Genomic DNA, 21,799 nt, shown 5'->3' with positions numbered 1-21,799 from the left:
ACACGATCTATAAGTAGACCAGTTAAATGTAGAAACTGCTTTTCTAAACGGAAATCTGGTTGAAGATGTATTCACAGAACAACCAGATGGTTTTTCAACTAATAAAGACAAGGTTTGGCACACAACCTATTTCAGATTTATAAGTCGTAAAATGTTAATATGTAACTTACAATATTAGAGCTTTCAAATGCTCTATGTGAATGTAAGGGAGAATTTCCAATAGGAAAAGGCACTTTATGGACTTAAACAATCACTATGTCTATGGAATAAATAGGTTAGAGAAACTATGCGGAAATTCTCCCTTACATTCACATAGAGCATTTGAAAGCTCTAATATTGTAAGTTACATATTAACATTTTACGACTTATAAATCTGAAATGGGTTGTGTGTGGTTGTAGAATTTTAAAATTTTACTAACATAATAAAATTGTAACTAGATGTCTGTACTTGTGAAGTATTTAAGAAAAAAATAAATGAGGGCTCTCAATAAGACCTGAACACGGGACTCCCTATGAAAGGGGGTTTTGTCAGTAGTCGCCATGCTTGGCAGGTGGATTGACAACCGCAATTAGACTTCTAGTAATGACTTAAGAAGAACACTGCTAACCATCCCTCGACCATAAAATTTCCTTAGTCATCTCTTACGACACCCACGAAAAAGGAAGGGATGGCCTATTTTATACCGGCACTTTACAGTAAAATATATACAAAATACTATTCCTAAAATACTACACCTTTAAAGATTTCGGTCATAAAAAGACATTTCTTCACTTGATAAATTGTTCATTTTGAAAGCGAGAGAGTGCAAGCCTTACCGTTTACACATTCAAAAGGTTGGATACAAAACTGCTCCATTTCAGGGGTTTTTTTCAATCGGACCTCCGACGATAAATTCCATAAGTTATTTATACCGGCTCCGAATCGTGAGGGACTTTGTCAAAATTAAGACATAAATCTCCCCTCTCATGTTTGGGCACTTCTATATAGAACGTGGGATAGTGAAATTGCTTTTTTTTTTTTACAAGATGGGTTTGTGTTTGGTCTGACTTCACCTGATGGTAAGTAATAATAAGATCTAGGATGGAGCACACTTATCCTCTTTCATTATCGTTACCATCTTCATATCAGCCATTATCTAGCCACTGCTGAACATAAATCTCTCCCATAGACTGCCATAAGGGACGGTTCCGAGCCTGTTATGTAATGGACATAACATACTCTGTTATATCTATGGTACTGCTCATGTCTATAAGCGACGGTTACCACAATCCATCAGGTGGGCCATCAGCTCGTTTACCATTCTAAGTAGTATAAAAAAAAAAGACAAAAACAATGACTCCCTACAATTCATTTGATATTGTCACTAAATCTAAACTCATCTCTTTTTTAAATAAAAAAAATAATCTTCAATATCTATTTACAAATGTCGTCCTTCATAGGTATGAGGTAATAAACATAAGAAATACAATCGATTTGAACATCTCCGCCTTTTACGAAGACGGTTGAAAATAATTGTAATAAACTAACCAGTAATATAAAACTATTAAAACGTGACAATAAGAGCATCTCTCTGCCTATCCCTCAGAGGTCTTGCCGTGAAGACAGATAATAAGAGCATAAAACATACTTATAAACTGTCACCTTTATAATTTTATTAGAATACTTAATACAAATCCTGCCGGTGTGGAACAGTCCTTCCGAGTCGTGCCCGAACTCGCAACTTTATCGAATTGTCGGCATCTTTATACAATATTTAAGGGAGGAATTCGTCCGTCTGTTTTGTAATTGAAATCGGACTTCTATAAAGGTAAGATTTTCTAGATTTTTTTTAAAGAACAATTTAAATTAGTTTTATAACTTTTATAACTATATTTGTGTATAACATAGAATACAGAAAAAAATCTAATACATTTTATGTTATATAACCTGTATTACTAGACCGCAAATATAATGAGTTCGAGTCTGGTCGAAAATGATAATTTTGTTGAACGAATGATTGAAAAATAGTACATTACTGCAGCAGCCAGCAACTGAGGCATTGATGGACGAACGTGCAAATACGGGCTGAGGCGTAGCCAAGGCACACATACGTGAATCCATCAATGCCTAGTTGTGGCCAAGGCTTGTATAGTACTTTTCTCAAACAATACGCGAAAATCAAAGACACAATTTAACTTTTCAAGTTAAATGACGAATAATGAACAATAATAATTTTTCACGCGCCATAATGTTCCTTTGTTTTTTTTTTTAATAAACAGCTTTCTATTTGCAAGCCAGTTCGAAATTTAAATAAAACCTTTTATTAGTTACAGGGGGTAATGCTTCGAAATAGAAGGTCATTCCATTTTTAAATTACAGGACAGATATGAGTTTACATAGTAATTTATCTGACCGCAAAACGACAGATATGGATTTTCATACAACTTTTGCCGGCCGCTGCCCGCATGTATCTGGCCAGTACGGCAATTTTGATTTATCTCTAAGAAGATTGTCAAAATAATGTTCACATTTCCAAGCATGTTTGAAAAAATACTCTTTATTGTTCCCATCAAAGAACGATACGGACTATAAAAATTAACAAAATTCATGACTTATTCAGAACTATGCTTTACTCAATCCGCCGTGTGGTCCCGATGTAGAATGGGCCACTCCTTCCTTTCCTGTGGGTGTCGTAAGAAGCGACTAAGGGAACTTGATGGTAGAGAAACTGCCTGTCTCGTCTGCCTGCAACGTTTCTCTTAGAACATCACCAAAGCCTAGCTGTGGTTGATAACCCACCTGCCAAGAGTGGCAAACCTCCCCCCCCCCCCTTTTGGAGGAAGCTTATATCCAGCAGTGGACAGTAAATGATTGATAAGATGATGATACAGTAATGTCACTATCGTAACTCAGCCTTCTCAAGAGGAAGGGATTGTTAGTAATGCAGACTGCCAGTCCCATTGCCAGCAATATACCCTACCAGGTTGACCTCCACATGGAAATCATTATACTGAATTCCTACTGTATTCATCACGATAGGCTAACTGACCTTTTCATTCACACCTATCATCCATAACTGGTAACCAACTAGCGTATATATTTAACACATACGGGTTTACCATTATTTTATCATCCTTAATGGATGATAAAATAATGGTAAACAACTCTGACTTTTCAGATTTTATAAATATTTTATTCAACAAAAGTCAGGCTGAAATGTAGTATTGTAGGTATATATCATACGCCTGTACCTCGGACAACTGCCACGTTGGGTAGCTTCGTATTATTGTAACAAGATGTTGGACGCTTTTATTAAATTTCTATTCACTTCTAAGCCATACATTATTCACAAGACAGAAATATGGTTGAATTATTAAATTCTTCTTGTGACCGTAAATACTCACATTTATAGGTAGATATATAATTTATTTGCATTACTTACAAAGCAAACAAATAACAGCAGACACAAATATACACAAAAAAAAGAGATAAAAGAATACATATACAAAAAAAAGCCGGTCAAGTGCGAGTAAACGACGATAAACGTTACGTTAGTTACTATAGTTTCCAGGGCGAACCGCGTGGAGGTCGACCTGATAGGGTATATTGATAGCAATAAGGACTAACCCCCCTATTACTAACAATCCCTTCCCCCGGGCGGAATTTTTTTTTATACAACTTAGAATGTCAAACAAGCTGACGGTCCACATGATGGAAAGTGGTAACCGTCGCATATAGACATGAGCAGTACTATAAACATAACAGAGTATACTGTTACACCCATGATACCAATACCCAATGCGTTGCCATTCCTGAGGACTCAGGTGTTATTCCTCTGTACCCAGTAAATTCTCGCCATATCCCACCCTTCAAACCGAAACACAGCCTTGCAAACACAACTGCTTCACGATAGAAACACGAATAGGCCAGAGGTGCCCAAGCAATCGATTTTTGTACAAAGTCTCCCTCTAGTAAACGATATCTACTTATATGCAGTTTCTAATACATATACATCTTACGATTTCACACAGCACTTTCAATATCTACGGCAGGTTTATCTTTGACAGGTTTTTCTGCTCTGCGCGCTATCTATAAAGCAATTGATCTTACAATTTTTATTTACGAATTTAACAGAAATGCAGAAAGGAATCTGGTACTGCGCCAGATTATCTTGTGTACACGCTTCAAAGATTTTAATCACTGAACGCAGTTGCCAAGATGTCGCGAATGCCGCCAGCTCATGAAAGGCCCTCGTTTCAAATAAATCAATTATTTAGAGGAACAAAATAAACAATTCTATGTGATTTATTTGAAAATAACCCTATTGAACTTACCAGAGGGTTCTTTTTTATAAAGTCGGAGTTTTTTTAATGGGTGGTATTTGTTTTTTGATGGGTGAAAATGATACGCTGGAGAGGTTACTGGTGTAAAGGGTGATAGATGAGAATGAAAACAGGCCAGTTAGCCCATCATGATGAATTCATCAGGAATTAACCGTGATAGTTTCCAGGGGAAACCGCGAGGAGGTCGACCTAGTTGGGTATATTGCTAGCAATGGGATTCTCAGTCTCCATTACTAACAATCCCTTTCCCCCCTAATGGGTGATATTGAAATGGTAACCCCGCCTGCACTAACAATATACGCTAGCAGGGCACCAGTGAAGGATGATGATGGTGAGAATGAAGATGCAGATCAGTTAGCCCATTTTGTTAAATACATCTGGAATTGAGCATGATAATCATGTTTCCAGGGGGGAGTACGTTAAGATCGACCTGACAGGGTATATTACTGGCAATAGGTCTAGGAGTCAACATTACTAACAACCCTTCCCCCCGAAGGAGTTGTTAGTTACAAGGGACTAGTAACCTCATTGCCAACAATATCCTGTAAGAACGATCTTTACGTAGTTCCTCCTGGGAACTATCGAGGTAAATATGTCACAATGTACCATTTGACCCATTCCCTTGACCTCCCTTCGTACTGACCTTTTAAACCCTTACAGGTACCCCGCTAGTAAATATAAATAATGAAGATAAAAAATTAACAAAGAAATAAAAAGAAAATTAAAAGACCTTGTAAACAAGTCTTTTTTTATAAAGATGACCTTAATCAATGTTATCCACCATTAACCGTTCACTACTGAACATAAACCTTCTCTATTGGGGAGTTTTGCCAGTAGTTGCCACGCTTGGCAACCATATTTGGACTTTGGTGATGTTTTAATCGAAACGCTGCTGCCAATTTCTCGACCACTAAATTCCCTTAGTCGCCTTTTACGTCACCCACGGGAAAGAAAGGAATAGACCATTCTATGCCAGGACCACACGGCGGACCACAGGACGACCAGGAGGACACGGTTAATTCACGTATCATCATATCAGCCTTAAGCTGTCCACTGTTGAACATAAGCCTCCCCCTTAGTGGCTTTCCCAGTGGGCGGTGGCAATCCAGAATAAGGGAGAGGCCTTAGCTGTTAGTCTGGATATTGCGAAAGCCTTTGATCGGGTGTGGCATAGGGCACTAATCTCGAAACTACCTTCGTTTGGGTTGCCCGCGAGATTGTGCAGTTGGGTCGCCAGCTTTCTTAAGAAACGTAGCATTAAGGTCGTAGTCGACGGAGCATGCTCTGACTTAAAACCTGTGAATGCTGGTGTCCCGCAAGGCTGTGTACTATCTCCGACACTGTTTCTTCTGCATATCAATGATATGTTACAGATCAGTGATATTCATTGTTATGCGGACGACAGTACAGGAGATGCATTATACACCGGTCATGCAAAGATCTCGCGGGCACATACCGATGAGCTCCGGAACAGACTTGTGTCTGAAATCGAAACTTCACTCGATAAAGTTTCGATCTGGGGTGAACGCAATCTTGTTCACTTTAACCCTAAGAAGACACAAGTCTGCGCGTTCACCGCAAAAAAGACACCGTTTGTCGTATCTCCTCACTTTCAGGGCACTTCCCTTGATAATAAGTCGAGTCTGGGGATTCTTGGCGTCGATATATCTAGCGACGTCCAGTTTTGCGGTCATCTGGAGGAAAAAGCTAAGATAGCTTCCAAAAAGTTGGGGGTGCTTAATAGGGTGAGACGGTATTTCACGCCAGAAAACCGCTTTAAACTGTATAAAGCTCAAGTGAGGCCACACATGGAATACTGTTCTCACCTGTGGGCAGGAGCGCCACAGTACCAACTCCTTCCATTAGACCGCATTCAAAGTCGGGCAGCTCGAATTGTTGACGATCGGCGTCTTACTGTCCGGCTCGACCCACTGAAACTGCGTAGAGACGTTGCATCTCTGTGCATCTTCTACCGAATTTATCATGGGGAGTGCTCTGAAGAATTGTTCGGATTGATACCTGCTGCTGATTTTCACCATCGTACAACCCGCCATAAACTAAAATTTCATCCCAACCATCTGGACGAGTGGCGGTCCTCCACCGTGCGTTTTTCAAGGCACTTTCTCCCACGCACAACCACTCTTTGGAATCAACTTCCAGCAGCAGTATTTCCGAACCGATACGACAACATAACCTTCAAGAAAAGAGTATATTCCTTTTTAAAAGGCCGGCAGCACACCTGCAATGCCGTAGGTGTTGTGGGTGATTATGGGCGGCGGTAGTCACTTACCATCAGGTGAGCCGCATGCTCGTTTGCCCTGTGTGTTGTAAAAAAAAAAAAAAAAAAAAAAAAAAAAAAAAAAAAAAAAAAAAAAAAAAAAAAAAAAAAAGTTGCCACGCTTGACAGGCGGATTGGCAACCGCAGTCAGGCTTTGGAGATGTTTTAAGAGACGCTGCTGCCCATCCCTCGCCCTCCCTTAGTCGGCTTTTAAAACACCCACGGAATAGAAAGGGGTGGCCTATTCTATACAGGGACCACATGGCGATTAATTTATGGATGTAGTACAATAATTACAGAGAGCATATTTTTTGTTACATTATTACCAACTATTGAAAATAATTATCTATGTATAGGTACTGTTCGTTCGTAACTGTATGTAGCAGAAACCGCGGATCGACTCCAAGTTTCATAGCTTTTTCATTGTAATACAAAAGAGAATTAATTTCTACTCTGACTCCCGAACTAGTTGATAGAAACTCTGTTTCAACACTTTGTCCTGACTTTCGTCGAGAAAGTTCTTCAGAATTCGTTATTAAGTAACACTTTGTTGATGTTTGATAATAATTATAATTGTTTTGAAAATTAAAATCATTTCAAACAAATTCCAATTTGTAAAATTAATTATTCCAAAAATCGTTTCTGTTGCTGCAACACGCATAATTATTGCCATATCGACTTATTTATTTGTAATCTTGGTACTTTAATTTTATCTGTTAAAAAAGGTAATTAATTTCAATTGGCTTTTTCAAATTTTTCGGTACATTTGGTGTCATTTTTATTAGTATTGTTTCTTTATGTGTATTTCCTTAACTTACACTGAGTATCTTCACAAATTTATTATGTATATATAATAAATTTGCAAAGATATATATACAATATCGCTTATAAATTATTTAAAGTTTAATTGTTATATATATTTATAAAACTATATCATCATCATCATCATTCCAGCCATTATCCGTCCACTGCTGGACATAAGCCTCCCTCATAGACTGCCATAAAGAACGGTCCGGAGTCACCTGCATCCACTGACTCGCTACAATGCATTTCAGATCGTCACTCCATCTAGTGGGGGGTCATCCTACACTGTGTTTGCCCGTACGCGGTCGCCACCCAAGAACCTTTCTTCACCATCGGTTGTAGTTCTTCGAGCTATGTGACCAGCCCATCTGCTAAAGCTGTATGTTTGTCTAAACTAAATAAATACCATATCAGCCGTTATCTGTCCACTGCTGAATATAGGTCTCTCTCTATTGGGAGATTATGCCAGTAATTGTCACGCTTGGCAGGCGGGTTGACAACCGCAGTCAGGCCTTTGATGATATTTTAAGGAGGACGCTGCTGCTCATCCCTCGCTCATTGAGTTCCTTTAGACGCCTCTTATGACACTCACGGAAAAGGAACAGGTAGCCTAATCTATGCCAGGTCCATATGGCAAATAAATAAGTAAATAATATAGTGGAAAAGATTACTTCCCTATAACTCAATACTAAAAAAATCGGTCGAATTAACAACCACCTTCTCTTTGAAATTGGTTGAAAAGGAAAAGGTTCTTTTCGGTTGTATAAATTTATGTTTGTTAACTCCATTAGTTATAAACTTAAATTATTTTTTTATATAAAAGGATAATATTTTCATATTAATCTCATATAAATTTCATTAAAATCGGTTCAGTAATTAAGTTTTTAAGTCAAAATAACTGATTTTATCACAATAGAAGTTGATTTTTTTTGTGGAACTCAACCTTAATATAAAAATAGAGAAATATAGTATTGTTATGAAATTTTCTTCAACAATTCAGAATATAATTTAGAATACATAATCATATAAATGGGAATTGAATATGAAGCAGGACTCCGCGGTGCTGTGATTATGGTAATAGTTTGGCACACTTCGGCGCCACACATCCATATTAACACGTTAGTTTTTGTCCTGTCTTGGTAGTGATGTGCCGACTTCGTGAGTAATAAAGAAATATGTCTACCGCATAAATATTGTTTATTATTTCCAGTCAACTTATAGAAGGGAGACTTACCAGAGGGAGACTTTGTACAAAAGTCGATTGCTTGGGTACCTCTGTCCCATTCGTATTTCAACCGTGAAGCAGTTGTGTTTGCATGGCTGTGTTTCGGTTTGAAGGATAGGATATGACGTGAATTTACTGGGTACAGAGAAATAACACCTGAGTCCTCAGGAATGGCAACGCATGGAGGGTATCATGGGCGAAACAGTGTACTCTGTTATGTCCATGGTACTGCCCATGTCTGTAGGTGACGGATACCACTTTCCATCAGATGGGCCGTCAGCTTGTTTGCCATTCTAAGTTGCATAAAAAAAACCATATTTGCTGTTTTATGTTAATTGTTTTAACTTCATCCGGAAGTCTTTTCTAGGGTGCATACGGCGCTTTACAGCGTCTCGCCTCGCACCCAAATTATAGTGATGATGAACCGTCTTAAAACTTCAATCACTAGCCATTACACGTATATACCTATTTTATTTTTATGAGTGAAAATGTAATGGTAACCCCGCCTGCGCTAACGGGATACGCTGGCGGAGCACCAGTGAAGGGTGATAGATGAGAATGAAAACAGGCCAGTTAGCCCATCATGATGAATTCATCAGAAATTAACCATGACAGTTTCCAGGGAGAACCGCGAGAAGGTCGACCTGGTTGGGTATATTGCCAGCAATGGAACTCTCAGTCTCCATCACTAACAATCCCTTTCTCCCCATGTACGTATTTTAAACAGAAGCGTACAAAAACGATCTGTATACGACTGCATATTTAAATCGGAACACATGTGTTCTGGGACAAATTAATGTGTGCTAAACATGAAATTAGAACAACATGAATATTACGCGACATGTTGTAACATGTAACTCACAGACAGTCCACTGTCGCATTGCAGAATATAGTCACTACCCAACAATGTGCTACTAATTATATGAGTTGCAAAATGGCGGTGTTGATTTAACAATTTTAACTGAGTTCTGCAAGTGGTGTTTACCCTAATCACTTTTTATGTTAACCAATCTTATATTATATAGATAGAGTGTCTCCATACAAATGCTTCGAGAAAAGAGAGTCAACTTTTTTAAACAATTTTGCGTTATAAATAGTTATGAGCGTTTCCTTTATAACTTGTATTCTTTATTTTGTTTTATATTTTTTATGCGTAAAAACTCTTTTTATTTATTAAATAATTAAATATAGATACGTCAAGATACATTGTGTATGTAAGTATATAGAACACTTATTTAAAAAACGAGTCGGCTAATATGACAATTAGCTGACACAAGTTGACGCGTTTTTAAGACTCTATCTATATAAGTGACCAACCTACCAAGTTTATAAATTGTCCTTCACCCGTAAATTCGTATGTGTGCATTTTAGAAATAAATACCAACTTCCATTTTCATCGTGTCTCCGATCTAACTATTTATAATAACTCTCCCTATAAAATAATTGTATTTCTTGTAATTGTTTACATCTATAATAAGTTTACTATTGTAATCTTTTGGAGGAAACAAGAGCATCTATCTATTTACATGAAGTATCATGATAAAACCTTCCTAACAATATACGATATGAAATCGACCTCCACGAGGTTCCATCATACTGTCGAGGTTTTTGTAAAATCTGTCGCGATGGAATAACTTACCTGCTTTCATACTCATCTATCATCTCTCACTAGTGCCCCGACAGCACATACCGGTAGCGCAGGCGGTGTTACCAATAAAAAAAATATTAAATAAATATTTTTTTCTAATAGGAACCTGTGCCCAACAATAGATTTTAATGGGTTGTTATGGTAAACACGGTGTAAGCGAAATAAAGTTTACTTAAAATATAAAATACTAATTGAAGCCCCATGCTACTGAAGGAAAATACCCGACGTGTAATCACTCCTGGCTTAATCCTACCTGTCGAATGAAGTGTCAGGAGTACGGCTTACATATTGCTGACATATTAGAATAAAAAACGATGCACACGCGACGGAAATCACGAAGATCAATTTATATTATTTATAAAGGGGCATAATAAGACTATATTTTCTTAACTTGATAGACTTCTTGCTTTTTTCTTGACTTATTTATCTATTTTATAAAAACACCTTATTCAGTTATTGTGTTTTGATTAAATTGTTACATTAATTTAATCTTTAATTTTTTAAAATGTGTAGGTCATACTTTTATTTCTGAATCATATAAAATAGTCCACTATAAAAGAGCCTAAAAAAATTATGTATTACTCATCGAAGTAGCTAAATTACTTGAATCTTAACTCTTATTTTTTTGGTAAAATTTTATATTTAACTGTTTGACTATTATTAACGATGGTGTCCCATTCTAATTATCTATTCTACAATGGGTTCACCGTTTCGATGAATACGGGTACGTACACCTGGAGAGCACAGCTGTCACTGTCATGTCCCACATCCTAGTGGCATCCTATCCCCCAAAAGTTTCCCCAAAAATCCATTCAAAAATCCGTCCAAAAATTCCAATTACCTGCTTGTCCAACGTTATGGCTTATGGGCATAAACTCCCCAATGAAGAAGACCAACTATGTGTGACCCCTAGTGTGAAAAGCGGAGGATTGTACATATTGGAAGGTATTGGGGAAGGCCTATATCCAACAGTGGATGGATACACGTTAAAATGACGAATAATGATCCCATTTCATAATCACTACTAGTACTACTACTATATTAATTTCTGTAAACATATACATGGTGATACGAATCCTGTTTCCTACGGGACAGGCTTAGCCTAGCCTAGTATAGGAATCAATGATAAACTCTATGCTTATAGAAACATACTTTGTTAAATTAATACCTAACATTATCTTATCAGGGGGAAGGCATTGTTAGTAATGCGAACTATCAGTCCCATTGCTAGCAATATACTCTATCAGGTCGACCTCCACGTGGTCCCCACTGGAAACCCTCGTGCTGAATTCCAAATGTATTCATCACGATGGGCTAACTGATCTACCCTTTCATCCTCACTTATCATCCCTCACTGGTGCCCCGCCAACGTATACCGTTAGCGCAGGCGGGGTTACCATTCCATTTTCTTCCATTAAAAAAAAACATTATCTTACCTATCATTAAAAAAAGTCTTAATAATAATAATGTTACAAATTACATTTCACTTAGTCCAATTAAAATATTTATCTTCCAAAAAAAAAAATCACAAATCAAAAACTTCCACTTTTGTGCTCTTCTTAAATTAAAAGAAAAGGCAGATATTCTAGCTAGATAAACACTTTAAAAGTGCCACGGTTGTTTGCCAAATTCGTAAAAGCAATCTCGAGACTCGAGCAATCGTCTGTATGAATTGAAAACCTCGTATTGTAATAAAATAATTATAATAAATCATTTATTTAATAATCTTTGCGAGTGGTAAATAAATTACCACTCACAAAGAATACATTACATAACCAATTTAAAATTATTCTCACGTTATCGCGTGACCACGACATGGTGCAATACACGTCAAAACTTCAGCAATAAAGAAACAAGTATGTAAGTACGTAAATAACGTACAATTTTTTTTCATCACGTTAAGACCTATTAGTATATATTAAAAAAGTATAACTATTTAAATTTCAATCTTAGGAACTAGAGTCTGATCTAATACTTTTACCAAAGGAAAACTTTGCACAAAAGTTGTTTGCTTGGGTACCTATCTCCCATTCGTATTTCTACCGTGAAGCAGTTGTGTTTGCATAGCTGTGTTTCAGTTTAAAGGGTGGGCAGTGAATTTATAGGGTACAGAGGAATAACACCCGAGTCCTCAGGAATGGCAACGCATAGCGAGATATCATGGACGAAATAGTATATTCTGTTATGTTCATGGTGCTGCTCATGTCTATAGGCGACGACTACCATTTTCCATCAGGTGGGCCTATTCTATACCGGGACCTACACGGCAAAAACATGTTAATAAAAGTTAAATAAATTTACAAAAAAGTAATCATTCTGAAAGTACTATAGATAGAAATTTAATATAAAAATGCTAGTTACCAAGTTTTTCGTGTAACACGTCCAAAGTACCAAACAATAAACAGCGCGGCGCGTTTCCGAAGCCATCTCGCCAGTATGAAATAATGATATTGCCTTTGGCAAAATCCCCGTGTCCTCAGACTCCAAGATGTCCCTTTTCGTTAAATTTTTAAAAGCAAATAAGAAGCCAAGTGCCACAGTCTGGGTCGTAAACGACTGAGCTGAATTACTAGTTCATAATTCGCGACGAATTCTCTTATTCTCCAAGGATTCGTATGCACTAGATATATTTACATGGACATTATTCCTCGTCGCGTCAGCTCGCGTCATATTTGTTTGTAAAATAAATTGTATACTTTTCCAGACGTAACTGGCTAATTATCGTAGTATTAATATTATTATTACATGATATTTTATTTAAACCATATTATTTATTATCAAAAGACGGGTTTTGTCTAGGCAAAAAATCTGTGACACTGCGACCATACCAAGACCATTTGTGCTCACTCCTTTTTTCAAGTTCGCTGCTAATTCCTATCAATAATAGGAATTGTAAAATGTTTTTGTAGCGATGGTTTTTATCCCCTCAGGATATAAAATTTATTTTCTAATTGATATCTTGCCCCGGCTTTGCACGGGTGCAATATTGATACTAAATAGGGCCACGCCCCACTATGTCCGTTTATTTTAAATCTGTAATATCTTCTAAAATATTTATTAAAATTACATGCTGTAAAAGGCCATATTGATCTATATTAAATGGATAATGTATTTAAGGTAGATAATTGGATAAGCCATTTATTCCCATAAAATGTAAAGGATAAAAAATGGTTATTGTAGGTTATCCTTAAGAGATAGACACATACCATCGCGGACTTTTTTGTTGACTTTTTTAAGGTGTACAATACTGTAGTACATTATTTTGAATTATCTCGTAGGGCTCAGCCAACGTTTGCATTGTAAGCGCAAAAAATGTGTTTATTTACGACATCACATTAGAAACCTCTAAATTTATCAATATTTCTCTACAATATTATGCATGTATTATACATATAAACCTTCCTCTTAAATCACTCTATCTATTAAAAAACCACTTCAAAATCCGTTGTGTAGTTTTAAAGATTTAAGCATACATAGGGACGGACAGACAGCGACAGCGACTTTGTTTTATACTATGTAGTGAAGTGATGATATATCATCATATGAGCCGTTAACTGTTGGATATAGGCTTCCCTCTATATAGTTGCCACGTTTGGCAGGCGGGTTGACAACCGCAGTTAAGTTTTGCTGATGTTTAAATAGGGACGCTGCTACCCATCCCTCGACCTTAGTCGCCTCGACACCCACTAGAAAAGAAGAAATGGCCCATTCTATGTCAGGACCACACGACAAATATACTTATGGGGGGGAAAGGGATTGTTAGCAATGGAATTTGACAGCCCCATTGTAAGCAATATACCTTATTAGGTCAACCTCCACGTGGTTCCCCCTGGAAACCATCGTGAACAGTTCTTGTTGAATTCGTCACGATGGACTAACTGACCTACTTTATCCTTACCTATCATCCTTCACTGGTACCCCGCCGGTGTATACCGATAGCACGGGTGAGGTTACCATTCCATTATCATCCATTAAAAAATATATATACATACTTATACATATTATATAGTCAATATAAACAACGACTTTTATTTATTAATTTAACTCTTGTTTGCACCATAAACAAAAATATACAATGACAATTGAACAATTCAAGTGAAATACAGTAACATAAATACAGTTCGAAATATATACATAAAGGTACAAAAGGCATTCTTATCGTTAGAGCAATCTGTTACATCTTATGAATATAATATTGATTTACCTTTTACATTTCAATCTATTAAATTTTAAAACGTAAAGCTAAATAAAGTAATTACTTATATATATATATATATATATATATATGTATATGTATATATAATATATATTAAAATACAAATTTATTAATTAAAATAGCTGCCATTTACTATAGTTCTGACAACGAATAGGAATCCTTTCACGTTAAATTCAAATGTGCTTCCCGGAATATGGGCATATCAAATGTTATAGTTCTGAGTTTATACTCTGTTTCAATAGAAATTAATGAAAAGGTAACCAAGTTCATTGAAATTATTGCAAGAACGCTCTCTAAATGAAATTAGTAATAATTCGAAACATTCAATCGATTAATTGTTTTTTATTTATATTATTATTAGAAGAATGGTCTTCATCTTATCAGCCTTTAACTGTCCACTGCTGAATATAAGCTTCCCCCTTGAGAGGTTTGCCAGTAGTTGCCGTGCTTGGCAGGCGGATTGGCAACCGCAGTTAGGCTTTAGAGATGTTTTAAGAAGGACGCTGCTGCCCATCTCTCGCCCTCCCGTAGTCGCCTCTTACGACATTTACGAGAAAGGAATGGGTGGCCTATTCTAGGCAGAGTTGGCACGCCTTTTTGTTTATTTTCTCCTCCTCTTTCCGTTACGCTGGGTCGATTTTCGTAATCACACGACGCCTTTTATTTCACTGATATATCTCGCTATCAGTTAGGCCAAGCTTCTTCATATCCTTCTGGATATTTTTATTAATGGATGATAATAGAATGGTAACCCCACCTGCACTAACGATATACGATGACGGGGCACCAGTGAGGGATGATTGGTGATGTTGAAAGCAAGTCAGTTAGCCCACCGTGATTTTTTTTTGATGGATGAAAATGGTATGGTAACCCCGCCTGCGCTAACGGGATACGCTGACGGAGCACCAATGAAGGATGATAGATGAGAATGAAAACAGGCCAGTTAGCCCATCATGATGAATTCATCAGGAATTAACCATGATAGTATCCAGGGGGAACCGCGAGGAGGTCGACCTGGTTGGGTATATTGCTAGCAATGGAATTCTCAGTCTCCATTACTAACAATCCCTTTCCCCCCTACCGTGATATTCATCACCTAGAATTCAGCACAATAGTTTTCAGGTGGAACCCAGTGGAGGATAACCAGACAGGGTATATTGCTAGCAATGAGACTAGTAGCCTGCTTACTATTACTAACAATCCCTTCCCCTCCCATTCTAAATATTTGACATCTATGTAGTACGCGACCTACTTCGTCCACCCTTTTTTTACAATCATGCATTAAAATGCATTTCTTTACTACATGGCTATCGAGTCGCCTCATGAAGATTGTCGGTTTTATGGTCGGATCGATTATTTATTTGTTTTTTTTTTGTTTTTTTTTATGCAACTTAGAATGGCAAACAAGCTGACGGCCCACCTGATGGAAAGTGGTAACCGTCGCCTATAGACATGAGCGTACTGCTCATGTCTACATGAACATAACAGAGTATACTGCTTCCATGAGCCCCATATCCATGATAAAATTAGTAAGTTTTAGTCTGGTCTTCTGTACAAGACTTTACGGTAAGAATCAAAAATGCTAAACAAAACTATCCCATTTTGGATTACAATTGTAAATATATTTTATTACTAAAAAATCGTTGTTTTGTTATTAAAATTACACATTATATTTTTATATAATAACTACGGGTTTAACTTAAGTGTAATTTTATCGAGAAAATTTAACTAGTTTAAGTTAGTTTTAGCGTTAGGCTCGGGCTCGCGTCACATCCGCTCAAGACTAAGGGTCCCAAATGGTCCCGAAACTAGTCGAGATTTCTGCACCAAATTACACGTAAATTATTTATTTTTATTATTACACTGTACACAAAATAATATTTTATATTATGTCAATCCAACCGTCATACTTCGACTTTTTCATTTCTCTCTCACGAAACATAAAAAAGTCTCACATAAACAAATATAAAAGTAAACCCTGCTCGTGTAACCTCTAGGGCATACATTTAATTCTGTTTATGAAATCATTTCTTCATAATTATTATTTAACATGAAAAGAAAACGAACGACTTATATTAAAAAAAAAAAACAGGTATGTAACCTGAATTCTTGTAACCTTTATATTATATTGGATTTTATATGTTAAATTAAAGAAATAAACCGCTGAGTTTGTTGGAATATTCCATGTTTTTTTTTTCTGAATTTTACCCTATTTATAATAAATAGACTAGTTTTCCGCCCATTACTTTGTACGTGTGAATTTTAGAAATAGAATATCCAATCAATTATATTTATTTCTAGATGGCGTATCAAGATGAATCATATACCAAATTTTAAGTAAGATCTATAGAAATACAACTATGAAATAGAATTTGGTATAGTAGATTTTACATGATGACGGAACAAATATACAGACAGACAGACGGACAAAATTTCTAATGATTGTTATTTTGGCATCTATTGATCTTATTAAGTCTGCTTATATTAATTTTTCTTTAATAGTAACATAAGAAATAAGATCAGAACTGAACTAAATATCTGTTGAGTCAAAGTACAAATGTGCGTCTTTCAAGGCGCTTTCTTCCACGCACAACTACTCTTTGGTATTAACTTCCAGCAGCAGTATTTCCGAAACGATATGACATCACAACCTTCAAGAAGACCATTTTCCTTCTTAAAAAGCCAGCAACACACCTGCAATGCCTGTAGTGTAGTGAATGATCATGGGCAGCAGTAGTTGTAGTATATTATGTTCACGTACTGGCCACTAATAATTTGTAAATACTGGCCGATAATAATTTGTTCTATTTATTCTTTCAATGAATAAATTAGTGTTTAACCAACTCGCTTGCGTATCACTACATGGTGACAGCGGTGCGTTCATTTTATAGTTTTAAAATTCATATTTTATCATAAATATCAAATATTTTTTAAAAATTGATATAATTTATTGTAAATTATATTCGTAAATATGGAGCACGCGCGTCCTCCAGCGGAATTGTCGCTTGATGGTGGTCCGGCTGCACGCTCGGAAGCGTGGCGAAAATGGCGGAAAATGTTCGAGATTTTTCTGAAGGCTTCTGGAGTTAGTAAGGAACCTAAGGAAGTTCAGGCAAGTTTGTTGGTTAACCTCATAGGACCGGCCGGATACGAGGTCTATACAACTTTCACTTTGTACTACTTTCACGATGGCGAGACGAATGATGATATCAATTGTTTGTTAAAAAAATTTGATACTTATTTTGCCACGAAGCCAAATATTACGGTAAGAAGATTTAAATTTTTTACACGCAACCAAGACAACGGCGAAAATATTGATCTATATGTGACCGCCTTACGAGTATTGAGTCAACAATGTGAATTTAATGAATTACAAGAGTGTTACGAGATAGAGTTGTATGTGGTATCATCGACAACACTGTAAGAGACAGGCTTCTTCGTACGGACGACTTGACTTTAAACAAGGCGATACATATATGTCAGGCGGCAGAGATGTCTAAAGAAGAAAGTTTATGTATAGACAGGACACCGGAAGTTGTTCAAGTGAACGCGGTTCACGATAAGAGTGTTGCCCGAGGCGCTCGACCCGCACGGGGTTCGTTCCGGTCGAACGGAAGGCGACAGCGTGGCGGCGGCCGTGGCCGCGGCGCAGCGAGCTACCAGCAGCAGGAGCAGCAGCGGGAGGCGCGCGGCGTGTGCCCCGCGTGCGGCGGCCGGTGCCCCGGCGGCGAGCACTGCGCCGCGCTGTATGCATCGTGTTATGTATGTGATAAAAAAGGACATTTCGCGCGAGTGTGTGTACAAAAGAAAGCGATGCGCAAAGTATTAAATCTCAGTGTAGAATCGGCGAGTGACAATAGTGACGAGGAAATGGTTTTTGTGGATACTATTGAGGAGGGCAGAAAACTGAGTAAGTCGTCTTTGGAATGGACAGAGGTAATGGAGTGTAATGGTAAAAAAATTATTTTAAAAATAGATACGGGTTCTATGATCAATGTTATTTCTAAAAAAATATATTTGTATTTGGGTTTCTCTATTATGAATCTTAAACCGTTCACAAAACGAGTACATTCCTTTACGGGTAATCAATTGCCAATTTTAGGCTGTGATATAATTACTTTTCAATATAATAATAAATATTTTAATTTACCATTTGTTATTTCTGATTTTAACTGTCAGAATGTACTCGGGTTGGAAAGCTCAATTGTTTTAGGTTTAGTCAATCAAATAAGTGCATTAAATATTGAGCAATATTCTCATTTATTTCAAGGTTTAGGTAAATTACCAGGGAAATATAGTATTATAGTAGATAAAACCATACAGCCCGTTGTCTGTCCTACTAGAAAAATTCCTTTGGGACTTAAGGACAAATTACGTCAGGAATTACATAGAATGGAAGGGTTAGGTGTAATCAGAAAGGTGACATACCCTACTGAATGGGTTAATGCAATCGTTCCCGTAGCAAAAAAAGATGGCAGCATTCGTGTTTGCTTGGATCCTCGACCTCTTAACCGCGCAGTCCGGCGTGCGCATTATACTTTGCCGACGGTGCCCGAGTTGGCAGCGCGATTACGTGGTGCTCAGGTGTTCAGTGTTTTAGATGCACGGTGTGGTTTCTGGATGGTGGAAATTGATGAGGCCAGTGCTGACCTTTGTACGTTTGGCACGCCGTTTGGACGGTACCAGTTTTTACGTTTACCCTACGGCATTAATTGTGCACCCGAGGTGTTTCACGCTAAGATTAGGCAACATCTAGAAGATTTAGAGGGAGTCGAGTCTTTCATTGATGATGTTATTGTATGGGGCCGCAATAAAGAGGAACACGATTGTAGGCTTAAATGTCTTTTGCTACGTGCCAGGAATGTTGGTATAAAATTTAATCGTCAAAAATGTCAATTTGGAGTGTCTGAAATTACATATTTAGGACATAAGTTTGATGCAAACGGTATGCGAGCAGATTCCGCAAAAGTTAAAGCAATAATGGAGATGCCTTATCCTAATGATAAAAAGGCACTAGAGCGATTCTTAGGAATGATAAATTATTTAGCAAAATTTATTCAAAATTATTCGGAATGTGTAAATGTGTTAAGGTTATTACTTAAAAAGGATTCCGAGTGGTTGTGGGAGGCTCAGCACACTGAGGCTGTGGATAAACTGAAAGCAAAGCTAGCGAGTGCGCCAGTGTTGGCGTTGTACTGTGAGCGCACCCCCGTAGTAGTGTCGGTTGATGCGTCCAGTGTAGCATTGGGCGCTGTGCTACTGCAAGATGGTCGTCCAGTAGAATTTGCATCGCTCACTTTAACCGACACTCAGACCAGGTATGCGCAGATAGAAAAGGAAATGCTAGCTATCGTGTTTGCAGCCGAACGTTTCAGGCAGTATATCTACGGTAGATCAGATGTCACCGTTCATACGGATCACAAGCCGTTAGAAACTTTATTTAATAAACCATTAGTTTCTGTTCCGGCGCGCTTGCAGAGGATGATGATGAGAGTTCAAGGCTATGATTTTAAGGTAGTATATACACCGGGAAAGTATATATATATAGCCGATACACTTTCGCGGGCACCTTTAAAAGATCTAATGCATGATCGTGTTACTGATGAAATTGAAATTCAAACATGTTTCGTGTTACAACATGTACCTTTCAGCGAAGAAAAAATGAAGATTATTAGGGGTGAAACGAAGATTGATAATGACTGCAGACGACTGATGAATTATATTACTAACGGTTGGCCTAAGAATAGACGTGACGTCCATGAGAATATAATTGGTTTTTGGCCTTATCGCGAACAACTTCATTGTATGGATTATATGATTTTCAAGGGTGACTGTATATTTATTCCGCGCGCTTTAAGAGACAATATGGTATCGCAAGTGCACGAGGGACATTTAGGCATAGAGAGGTGTAAGCGGCGTGCTCGCGAGGTGATGTTCTGGCCGGGCATGAGCGAGGACGTGGAGCGCGCGGTGCGGGGCTGCGCGGCGTGCGCGCTGCACGCGCCTCGTCCTCGGCGCCAGCCGCTGCTGCAGCATACTGTTCCGGCATTGCCTTGGCGGAAGTTGGCTTCCGATATTTTTGAATACAAAAGGAAAAATACATTATTTTAGTTGACTATTTTTCTAATTTTGTAGAAGTTGGAATATTACAAAGTCTGAGCTCTAAAAACGTGATTAATTTTATGAAGGAACAATTTTCACGTCACGGTACTCCCACTGAATTAGTTACTGACAATGGTCCAGCTTACAGCTCGATTGAATTTAGGAGGTTTATGCGTGAATGGGAAGTAGAACATGTGACGTCGTCTCCGCTTTACCCACAGTCTAACGGAAAGAGTGAGAGGACCGTCCAGACGATAAAAAATATATTAAAGAAATGTGTGGACTCGGGCCAAGATTTTTACATGGCACTTTTAAATTTTAGGGCTACACCACGGAATAATTTAGACTCTCCTGCACAAATTTTAATGGGTCGGCGAATAAATACGAAATTACCGATTACTGAAAAGTTACTGTCTGAGAAAGTGAATAATGAACGAAATTATTCAGCGTTAATGGCAAACAGGGAAAAAATTAAAAAGCATTATGATCTGTTGACGAGGCCGTTGAAACTTCTCTTTCCAGGTGATAAAGCGACTCTTATTGATAATCGTTGTAGAAAACAAGTTTCAATTGTAGAGCGTACCCGTCAACCCCGATCATATATTGTGGAAGATGAACATGGAAGTCGTTATAGGCGCAATCGCAGTCAATTGGTCGCACGTACTACAGGAACTCGTAAAGCAGCTCATTTGTTTCAAAGTCGACCAGCAGCGTTTCTCGAATGCGGCACTTCACAAGAAGCGATTTCAATTAAACGTGCACGTAAACGTAGGCAAATTCCTCACGATATGTCTTCGTTGCCTCAAAGCTCGAAAGAAATTGCCACATCTAGTACTGTTACGACAGATGTCCACCAATCAGCTTCTTCACACAGTGAAAATAAACTACTAAGTGATAAATCACTTTCGCCGCCCTTAGTTCCTATAACAAGGTCAAAGGAAAGAACAGCGCGAATGCTGATAGACTTATTTGTTAAACAATATAAAGAATAAAATAGTAGGCTTAGTTTAATATTTTCTTTTATGATTATTATTAATCTGGAGTATTTTTATTTTTATTTTTAGTTATTATGTTTGATGATGTTAAGTTTCTTTTATGTTAATAACTAAGCGTCATGTTATAAACTTACGATATACTATACATAGATATCGAAATATTTGTTGTTCTTTGAAAAAAAAAGTAATATATTTTTTTTCTTTATTT

General features: G+C 37.5%; 1 protein-coding gene across 1 annotated transcript; it reads left to right on the top strand.

Moving 5' to 3' along the window:
- Window positions 1-17,465: 17,465 nt before the first annotated feature.
- On the top strand, window positions 17,466-20,605 carry LOC128201935 (uncharacterized protein K02A2.6-like). Its single transcript, XM_052900365.1, has 3 exons — window positions 17,466-17,610; window positions 17,874-18,404; window positions 18,765-20,605. The coding sequence occupies exons 1-3, from the start codon at window positions 17,466-17,468 to the stop codon at window positions 20,603-20,605; spliced, it is 2,517 nt and encodes an 838-aa protein (XP_052756325.1).
- Window positions 20,606-21,799: the final 1,194 nt, after the last annotated feature.

Source organism: Galleria mellonella, unplaced genomic scaffold (assembly GCF_026898425.1).
Source record: "Galleria mellonella isolate WM207_F2 unplaced genomic scaffold, CSIRO_AGI_GalMel_v1 utg65, whole genome shotgun sequence".
NCBI lineage: Eukaryota > Metazoa > Arthropoda > Insecta > Lepidoptera > Pyralidae > Galleria > Galleria mellonella.
The sequence above is the reverse complement of the archived record's forward strand: the minus strand, read 5'-3'. Positions and strand labels throughout refer to the sequence as shown.